Source organism: Periplaneta americana, chromosome 14 (genome assembly GCF_040183065.1).
Source record: "Periplaneta americana isolate PAMFEO1 chromosome 14, P.americana_PAMFEO1_priV1, whole genome shotgun sequence".
Lineage (NCBI taxonomy): Eukaryota > Metazoa > Arthropoda > Insecta > Blattodea > Blattidae > Periplaneta > Periplaneta americana.
The window spans coordinates 90,996,921-91,008,312 of record NC_091130.1 but is presented as its reverse complement, the minus strand read 5'-3'; the positions used below and the strand labels follow the sequence as shown (position 1 = coordinate 91,008,312).

Genomic DNA, 11,392 nt, shown 5'->3' with positions numbered 1-11,392 from the left:
GCATTGAGTAAATTCGTTGGAAATAGATTTCCTATTACTTGCAGAAAAGAATCCACATGTTGAACAGACCGCAATGTGTGGTGGAATATGAAAATAACATTATCTATGATATAATATCATAACTGTATTAAATGTAATACACAATGTAATAACTGAATATTACAGTTATATTCTTTCCTTTTTCAAATTCAGTTTATTATCCATATTTGTAAGAGTGTGAGAGCAATGCCACAGGCGGTGCTGCAATGTAGTTGCGGAGCCCAGTTCGTACACTGTGTGTGTTATGCAGTGCAGCATCATCTGTAATCGGAGATTTTACAATTTTGAGCACACCTGCATTAGAGGTTCTATATGTTCATGAGGGAATAGGTTACAGATATGGAAATATCAATAGTTTCGCGGAAAATTGAGCTCACCTCATTGAACCTAAAACAGTTCTGACGTACTTCGTATCTTTTCCATTCTCTAGCTTTGAACATGTTTCCCCTTTATTCTGAGAAAACAGTATCAGATTCTGAAATGGCAGATATAACATGAACGGTTGTGCATATTATTGAAAAAAGTGATTTCAAGGTATTGTGTGTCATTTCGAATAACAATGAAGTAAATCAGAACATGTTTTCAATATTAAGTAAGAGATCTGAAAAGGGTTGTATATTGTTCATGCCTAAAATTGACTATGACGTTTATTTTATATACAATATGTCCACTGGCTGAAAGACGTAAGAAACAATTGCATAAATACAAAAGATTCATTATCAGTGCATAAGGAGGATGCATCAAGAAAATTGGAAACACTGAAATAAAACTTAAAAAACGACCTTCCTGCCGACTAAGCAAATCCGGAGCATGCTGAGGTAATCCAAGGACAAACGAGATAAGCTGCTGTCCGCTGGAGTTTACAGGATTCCATGTTCGTGTGGGAAAGTCTACATCGGTACCACACAGCGGAGTGTCAGGACAAGATTGACAGAACACAACAGGAATTGCCGCCTAGGACAGATCGACAAATCGGCAGTGGCAGCACATGCCTATCAAGAGGGCGATCATAACATACAATTCAAGGTCACTGACATCTTGAGCATGACGAGACACTTCTTCCCCCGGTCCACACCTGTGGAGTAACGGTTAGAGCGTCTAGCCGCGAAACCAGGTGGCCCAGGTTCGATTCCCGGTCAGGGCAAGTTACCTGGTTGAGGTTTCTTCCGGGGTTTTCCCTCAACCCAATATGAGCAAATGCTGGGTAACTTTCGGTGTTGGACCCCGGACTCATTTCATCGGCATTATCACCTTCATCTCATTCAGACGCTAAATAACCTAAGCTGTTGATAAAGCGTCGTAAAATAACCTAATAAAAAAAAAAATTCTTCCCCCGTTTACATAGAGAAGCGATTGAAATCTATAAACATGACAACTTTAATCGCAAGGAAGAAGGCGTAAAGCTAAACAAATGTTGGTACCCGGTCCTGAACAGAACAGATAAGAAGCCACTACAACAGAAGGATGGAACCCAGAACAGGAGCAGCGAACAAAGCGGCGCGGACCGCAGCGACAACAGGCCTCGGCCCGCTAGTTGTACTATAAATACGCCCACACAACCAGCCACAGGATCAGTTGCCTCAGGTATGCCGAGAAGAGTTTTGCGACCACTCCACTGATGTCTGCCGCAGTTGCAGACGAAATGTCTGGTAGAAAACCAACCAACAGACCACGGCCTCTCAGTCCGGAAAATGAATCTAGATCTATAGACTCCGGCCGTGAAAGCCTACACTACAAAACTTAAAAAGTTAGCAGTAGGTTACTGTAGGCCTAATATAATATTTACGCTTATTATTTTTTTGATAGTGTATATTAACACTGATATTACTCTAATTAACGATACATGTGTGTATCTATATGGGAACGGAATGCTGCTAGTAGTAATGATCAAATTGGACGGCAAGTGATGGGTTGACTCAGCTAGGACTCATGACGTCACAATCTTGGTGGAAAGAGGGAGAAGCATTCCCGCCTGTAATAAAGTTTACTGTAATATCACTCAGAAGGAGACCTGAATAGAATGACGTGTAGCTTGGTGCCATGGGAGGAACATCTGCAGCACCTCCGTGTCTTTGAGCTTTGGGCAATGTCTCACCTTGGCTTAAATAGGTCAATGTCTCATTTCAGGTCACCATCTCGAGGTTTCCACCCATAATGTGTCTAAAACTTAAATGATAGGTTGAGTGTACTTCGTTTTAATACATTTACATTGGACCATATTCTGAGATACTCTTTCTTGTTCCTTTAAGAGCAAAACAATTTCATCCTCTGGCATTACATAACTAATTATTCTTGTGTTTCAGTGTGCAAGAAATGTTCAGAAATATTTTCAAGAGAAGGCAATTCAGGCTCAGAAAGCTGAGAAGATTCAAGAATTAAGGTTGAAGAAGATAGCAAGTTTTATTGCAAAAGAAATTAAGACATTTTGGTCAAATGTTGAGAAGGTAAAACTTGATATACTAATATCCAGAAATATCTGTTTATAAGGGTTTTATTTTTCATTGCAATTCCTTAACATAACAGAAATTCCATAATGTAATTTCATAACTAAGGCAGTTGATCGTGTTTCTACTGAGGGGAAGGCATCATTTTTATATGTAAATACGAGTATATAGAGGGTCTGAGTGAACATCGACATAATGTATATTGGGTGTCATGTAGATCGTTGCTTCTGCAAGCTGTTCCGTTGTGTCTGCAGGTAGAGAGACTTGATGTAGCTTGATTTTGATAAACTCATGCAAGCCGGTTGTGGTGTCACTGTTATTCAGTGAAGTTTACTTTAATTTATTCTGTTGCGTTGTACAGTGATGTGAACATGTTCATGTTCAAAATGCACATAAAGGATAAGCAATTGTATGGCTAAACAGGACGAAATTGTCGCAATTTCGTGGCAACCCAGTTGCGTGTTGAAAAACAATATAAGTATAATGGATAAGATTAAGAAAATGGGTTCCATGAGTAATGGGAAAGTCAACGAAAATTTGATACACATTATTCCAGCCAGACGAGCATTCATTGATTCTAATGGTGGTAGTAGCTGGGGGTCTTAACCAAATGTACATTATGTCAACATTCACTAAGACTCTGTGTGATGTGCATACACAGTTTTGGACTAACAAACACAAGTTATTTCAATATATATTTTATTTCGTATACTATTTGTAATAATAAATCCATATGGAACAATTGCATCAAATGAAAGATTACCCACAAAAAATTCGGATTGGTATTGTATTATAACCTACTTTTAATTAATATATTTATGCTATAGAAATGTAATAAAAGTTAATGAGAACTGTGAGAACACTGGGAGCACATGTGAAGCAGCACATTCAGTTACCTTATTTTTATGAAGTCCGAAAGGTAGACATCATTTATTTGGTTTCTTTGCAATGGAGAAAATGCATTCATACAAGTATGTCGAACTTCATAGAGTTTCTCATCAATAAGCATATACCAATTTTTTTTTTATTCATTGCTTCTTATTGAGAACAAATCACGTTTCCCTAAATCTGTTAACAAGTAAACAAACAGTCTCTGTGTGGAGAAAACTCACTGGGAAATTTGATTAAAACTGTATTTTAACTTCACGGCAGGCATTTTTATTCACATAAATGAAGACTTGAAAAGTAAATCGAGAAAAAATGATTTGTAATACATGTTGAAGCTATTCGCACATACACATCCTGCCAACAATTAAGGAGTATGAATTTTGATCCATATTTATGTTATGTACATAAATTGTTACTCCAGTAAGAACACAATTTTCACGAAAATAGCACATCTTCATTTATTGTGTTCATTTATATTCTTTGCTGGGGTATAACTACAGGCTGACTGGATTGACAGATGTCTTGGGACCCACAAAGTGTAGGGGGCCCCACCCATTATTGTTATCATTATCATTCGTCATTTTTATCTATTTCATTTGTTGCATTAGCTTTCATTAAATATATTAAATACAGTAGAACCCCTTTTTATCTTTTTAGAGAACTGATGGGGGAAAAAAATGTAAATTATAGAAAAGTGTAAATGACAGGAAATGCAAGAAATAAATTTAAAAGTTAAAAATTATAACTCGAACTAATGTGGCCACAATTTAATCATCTTAACACAAAATAAATTGGAATTAACTTACACTATTTGAAAAAAATGTGAAAACTTTGTTCGCACTTGTTCTGCATTTGAATTTGTTCCACCTGTCTCTCCATTGCATACAAAGCATTGATGATTGGAAACAAGTCATCTATAGTAGGCGCCATGGATGTAATCACATCAGTATCGATGTTAACGTATTCTTCAAATGATGATGACTCTGCTACCATGGACCAGTTATTGGGCTCCTGATCATGCAGTTGCTTCCCCTCCACATCTCCTTGTTCTTTTTGAGAACAAAATCCTGCCTTTAGACATTGTTGCAGGAGTAACATATAGCCATGCATGGGCCACATAATGCATAGCATCGAGGACTAACGCACTCATTTCACTAGCATTTACACAGTGTCATGGATAAAAACAGCGTCATTAACGAGTCTCTTCCTGTATTTGGATTTTAAAGCATGTATTATACCCAGATCTAAAGACGAAGCTCAATGGTACAATTTGCTAGGAAGAAACATCAGTTTTATATTCTTGAGCTGCAAATCTTATAGATGTACAGAACACCTGTCCAGCAGCAACAGTATTTTTATTTGTTGTACCCCCATTTTAGAATTCGGGCATGCATGGTAGATGCGAAGATGCTGCTTGTCATGCACATTGTGCTGTTGGCTTCAGATGTGGTGGGCAGATTTTTTATGTTCTTGAAACACCATGGCTTTTTAAATTTTTCTATCATTATTGAAGGTAACTTTTCTGTCCTATCAGCATTCACCATTAGCAAAATAGTTAATCTTTGCTTTGCTCAGCTTATCCCCATGCCACTTCTTTCCTTTAAAACACAATGTTTTACTGGGAATCAATCTTAATGTATCCAGCTGTTTCCTGACAACATGAAGTCCACTGTAGTCTATTCTGTTTCTGTTTTTCATGAGAAAGGAGAGGTAAATTGATCGGTGTTCATTATAGATGCCTGTTGCTGTTAGCCAGAGTTGGGATGTAGTCAATATATACTGCAGGACTTTGTCTTCTACAACTGGTACTGATGATTTTAATTGACTTCTTTTGTAGTTTATGGATGGACAGTATAGAAGAATGTGTTCCAGATCTTCATCATGATTATTACACCACAGACAAGTAGGAAGAATATTATAAAAAAGCCCAGTTTCATCAGCATTGAAAATATTTTTATGTTCATAACCTTGAATGACATCTTTTTCCTGCTTCCAATGGTTTACAGTCTCTGGTACCACACTGCTGCTTTTCCCACAGACTTCATTGTAAACAAAGTTGTGCCTGGTTTTAAACTTATTTGTCCAGCCGTATTTAGGTTTTTTTGCTAATTAACAAGAAGAAGAAATGACTGAAGATCATCTACAAACCTGTGAAGTTCTACCTGATGGATCCACCACAGAGAAATATTGGAGAGCAAGAGCGCTAATGGTTTCGTTGCCAAAGCCCAGCATTAGATAACGTTTTTTTTTGCCATAGAACCACTTTATCTCGAAGAAAGTTCTATGCTCAACCGGTTCTTGATTATAGTATTCAACGTAGACACAGAGAGTCCCAACTCTTTCACAAGTTGAACATGCGTTCCCAGTGGGAATCTGCTCATTGTGGAATTTTCATCTTCTCTTATAGAGAAATGCGTATCCAGTTCTTCTCCTCCATATTTGGAAAAACACTTCAAACAATTTTAACGCGTATTCAAACAACTACAATATTCTGTATTAGGCAATAAATTACATGTACAACACATTGAACCGAAAGATTAAGATACAACACAACAGGAGTTAAAAGGAGTCAACGCCATGATTCAAGAATCAAGGAAATTGACAAATGATATTAATGTCGATCAGTAGTTGCTGAGCCAACAAGATCGACCATTTATCATTGAATATTGATTTTGAAATTGAGTGCAGCCACATGGGGGAAAAAAAGAAAACAAATAACGGGAAATACATCTTCTTACAAGTTGTTAATGGTGGAAAAACAGTATATTGTAGGTATAGGAGAATAGACGGACCAGCAAAAAATGACGTAAATTGCAGGGAAACGTAAATTGGGGGAATGTAAATCGGTGTCCCACTGTACGTGATCATTTCTGTGTATACAATGCTTTGATAAATAATTGACTGACTCTAAGAATTCTAACTTGAAATAACAATATACAACATGTGACAGTGATCTTCTGCATTAGGGTTGAGAAAGAGTTCATCTGCAGATATACAATATACAGCAAAGACTTTTTTCAGGATTTTCACGATAAATATAAATATGCAATCAGCATTGAGTAATGAAATATTAAAAGTGACAAGAATTTGTGAACTCTTGTTATAGTGAAAAATCACTTCTCTTCACCAAGTTTTCCATAAGTTTGTGTAACTTTAATGTTCTTTCTGACCATTCCTGTTATAACAGCTAGTGCGTAGCATTCATTTTCCTAACTTAAAATAATCAAAAGCTATCTGAAATGTAAGTAGAAATAAGTTGTGAATAGCTATTTTATATATAATCATATTTAAAGTTTCGTATTTCTAATATGTGTGGTACAGAAATTATTCAGATATAAAACATGTAAGGATATCACCACAGTCTACTATATACAGTCGCGAAGCTCAATATGTAGTAAAAATGCAAACATGGGTAGTTGCCCACCACTAGGATTGCTACTATCGCCTCATCATCGCAGATCTCTCTCCTAGTAGACGACAAAATATGTTACACTTTCGTTGTGTTCTTTTGGAAAAATTAACACCTTCCTTCCATTATTGAAATATTAAATGCATAAAGTTAATTTATTATTTTAATATTAAATTCCACCATAAACTCGAAGATACCTGCAAGAAATAGGTTAATATTATTTTTGTTTGTGCAAAACGAACTGAAATTTACTATAATCGCTTCACTCATTCAAGATTATAGCGATAATTAACTATGAAACCAATAAATATTAATTTTCATTTCCCTTTACAACAATAATAATGGAAATATGAATTAATGGAGTAACTTACGCGTACCCTTACTTGTAGTGTAGGCTTACGTAGTTAACAAAGTGGGTTGAGGTTAAGCAATAATAATCACACCAGAATTGGAAATAAAACGTGATCAATAAATTTTATTGTAACAGGCTTTTTCTACGTCTCTAGTAAAGTAACAAATAAAAATAACAACAAAATTAACAGCTATAATTAAAAACATATCCTTTGAAAAAAAAAAAAGTAGGCCTAAGCAATAATAATCCCACCAGAATTGAAAATAAAACGTGATCAATAAATTTCATTAAAACAAACTTAATTTTTCTACGTCTCTAGTAAAATATTTTTATTCCAATTATTGTATTTTAGCCATTAACATTTTCATTACAACCAATAACGAACATTTCACAAGCATCAATGTGAAATACGCAACGAGCTACCACTCGATGGAAATACGACACGGTCCAAAGTCGACCGTGGACAGTCTATTGTTTCTAGTTGCTAACCGCTTGGAGCGCTTTATCACGAGATTTGCAAAAAATCACCTCAAGCTTCGCGACTATATATAGTAGACTGTGGTATCACTTTGCAAAACTCAAGAGTGGTGGGGGCCCACCGTAAAACTTTTGTAGGTGTCTCTAAGTCTCTAGATATACGACTAATTCTTTGTTCTAACGTGTACGTATGTTGAGGCATTATTGAAGTATTAATAACACAATGTTAAAAAACAATTAGACACTAAATCTAGGACTAGGATTCGTATGCTAATGCTTATTTTTACTGATAGTTTTTGAACATCTGTGATGATGAATGTGCAAAGTAATTGTGCATATTTTTGCATATTCCAGGCGTTCCTGCTTATAGTAAACTGTTGTGCATATATTTTTGCATATTTTCAGAAATTTGTTACATGGACCTCCAAACTTGGATATTTTGTAAAAAGAAGGAAAGGAAGGAAAAGCTGGATTGGTTGTGAGCACAAAATATTTTTTGGCTGACTTAATGGGTGGAAATTCCTTGCATGTCAATGGTAGCTATGGAAATACCAAGACAGCCACTCTTTCCTTTTCTTCCATTGAATTACTGCGCAACAAGAAGCATTCCCAAAGAGATCCCTACCTATCTGGCTCTAAAATCCCCATCTATATTTTCTCTGTTTCACTTACTGTCAGTTGGTGTATCATCAGCCTGAATATAATGTGCCCAATTTTGTTGTATTTTGTGTGTGGTTTGTGTGAATGTGCTTGTTCGGATATTTCGTCTTCTTCCTCTTCGTCTTCCTCTTCTTTGGCATTTTTCACGTTTTGGGCCTCAGTTGTAACAGTGTCATCGTCTGTTGTTGCATACTGACCCAAAACATCACCATTCACTTTTCGCAGCCATTCAGATAAAGTCACACCATCTTCATCGTCATCATCTGCATCACCAGCTGCAACTTCGCTGAGTTCCAGCATGGCGGAAACAGTTCCTGATGGTTTTGACTGTCAGTCATCTCCATGGTTTTTCAATATCTAGTATTGTTTCCAACAATGCCACAGTATGATCCTGCTGCTTCTCGATGCATTCTATCAGTCTCAATATTATGAGTTTGCGATAGTGGCTTTTGAGACTCCTCATTACTCCTGGATCCATGGGCTGCAGTACGTTTGTAGTGTTTGCAGGGAAGAACACGAGCGTAATATTCTCGAGATCTTCACGCACAGGATGTGCTGGACAATTGCCCACAACCCATTGGATTTTCCGTTTTTGAGTTTGGAGCTCCCTGTCCCAACGCCTCAGTTTCAGTTTCAAACAAATTGGAAGTCATCCAGGACTGTTTGTTTGCATTATACGTACTGGTAGTCTTCACATGTTCAAAATGTCTGGGATTCTTTGACTTTCCAATCATAAGCAATTTTCTTTTCTCCGTTCCATCCGCATTTGCACAAACACGAACTGTGATTTAATCTTTGAATAATTTTCCACCAACACATTTCTCACCTTTAAATTTAAAAGTTTAGTCAGGTGTCAATTTAAAGAAAATGACAATTTTGTCGGCATTAAAAATATCACAGTCTGCATATCCTTGGCATACAGTGGGCCATGCATTAGTATCCAAAAGTTAAATGGCTTTGACTTTATATACGAGGGGACACACTTACATATGACATTGCAAGCAAGGTAGAAAAGCATACGTCTTATGGGGAATTAGTTGGGACCACAGAATATATGATGTTAATAGGCTAGATGTCGCACAAAACGAGGTCGCCATAACCAAGTTTTACTGTGTACCTATCTATCTATCCACATTTTTTTTTAAGGAACATGTAAATTTCGCAAAAAATTCGATTTTGCATGTTTTTCATATTTCTTGTTTTATTATGAATATTCCATACTTTGTGCATATAAATCCTGGTCTTACAACTAATAAACTTTTAAACTAGCACTTCAGAAATGGGTCCTTTCTTGTACCAATCAACAGGATATGATATGACAGGGAAGTGAAAATTACTACACAGGAAGAGCAAGAACACTAGACATGGAAGACAATATTGCATCAACCAGGCAAGCCATAAGATTACGGTCAGCTGAGAGCAATTTTGAATGCAGGAAAAGAAAGATGGTATGAGACAACATGTGCATTGGTCAGGCTAACCATAGCACAATGATGGGCTGACTCACCAGGGAATATACTGTTCTATACTTACGAGAACAAGAACCTTAAATAATACCATATTTACTAGTATAATTTCCTCCCTCGCATAATTCCCCCCCCCCCCTCCAGATTTCTCTTATATAATTTTTAAAAAATATTTTTGTCATGCAATTTTCCCCTCTCATACAATGTGGATTACCTAGGCCTACAATTTTTCTGTTATAACTTTGGTCACCCTTATGAAGATTTCAAGTACAGCACAATGGAATTCATGGAAAATCCAAGGTCTAATCCATCCCCTTCTACGAAGACCTAATAGGCTGTTCCATATGAAATCGGATAGAATTTCAGAAAACTTGACCTCGCATTAAAAAAAAAAAAATGTTTCTGTCATTGAAAGGCCTTCACTGGACAAGCCTAATGGTGGGTTAAAATATTCCCAACTTGTATTACTTTTCATTTTATAGTGTGTCAAATTTATCTTACTTTTGTAAAATCTTAGTTTTGGAAGAACATTGCTCAGAGACATTTAGTGGTAGGATTTTGAACAGCATCTCTTTTTAACGCAGACTCATCATCATCATCATCATCATCATCATCATCGGCATTACGGCCCTTGTAGTTTAGCCTTAGCCTCCCTCAGAACATCCGACCAATCACTCCTGTCTAATGCTCATGTTCTCCATCTTCTAATTCCAACTTTTGTTAGGTCAGCCTGAACATCATCCAGCCATCTCCTACTGGCAATGCATCTAGTAGAGCTTTGGGTATGCGATTGTTCTCCATCCTGGCTACATGTCCTAGCCACTCTAACCTTCTGAGTTTTATGTCAACAACAATGTTAATATCTTTATATAATTCATATAACTCAGCATTTCTTCTGATTCGCCAAAACCCTTGCTCATAAGTAGGCCCAAAGATTTTCCGTAATACTTTCCTTTCCCACGCAGACCCAGAGAGTAATATAATGACTTTGGAGGGATTTTTTTTTTTTTTTTAATTCTTATTCACTTGACTAGGCAGATATATTTATATTACTTTTTTTCTTAATGAAATAGCTAAAAAATAAAAATACGACAATAAGGGTGACTTAATATAGGAAAAACACAGTTTACAGATCCAAAATTTTCTTTGGGTTAGGATAGAAAATAAAATAAAGAAAATAATTCTCATTCTGGATTTCTTTGCCGCGCTGCTCCATCCCACAGCAAACTGAACGTGCACGTAGATGGCCAACGCTAGCAGCTAGTATAACTACTGTTATGCGAGTAGTTCACACATTCAAAAACAACTTGAAATGGAAGATGTATTTCTCTGAATATTAAGATAATTTTATGCAGATATTACATAATCACTACACTAACCTGTTACTGTTTATTGATGGTTACGATTGGTATAATTCTTGCTTTTAAGACGACAATACATAATCACAATCTTACCTTAATATAGCAGTTTTCTTAATTTGCTACAACACAATAAAGGAAAACATTGGAATTGAATAACCACTATCACCTTGAAATAATTACAAACAGAAGATTGGCTGGTGGGTCACATATTCATCTCATTCCTTATGTTGTGACAACACACCAGCTGTTTCAAGACCACTCAAGGCCAGCTGATAAGAATATTTTGGCTCCTCTCA

General features: G+C 36.3%; 1 protein-coding gene across 5 annotated transcripts in view; it reads left to right on the top strand.

Moving 5' to 3' along the window:
* dom (domino helicase) overlaps positions 1-11,392 on the top strand; it is a 689,640-nt gene that overhangs the window by 132,185 nt on the left and 546,063 nt on the right. For all 5 annotated transcript variants that reach the window (XM_069845730.1, XM_069845733.1, XM_069845731.1 and 2 more), the window contains one exon: positions 2,343-2,483. In XM_069845730.1, coding sequence (XP_069701831.1) covers positions 2,343-2,483 — 141 coding nt within the window. The remainder of the gene's footprint in view (positions 1-2,342; positions 2,484-11,392) is intronic.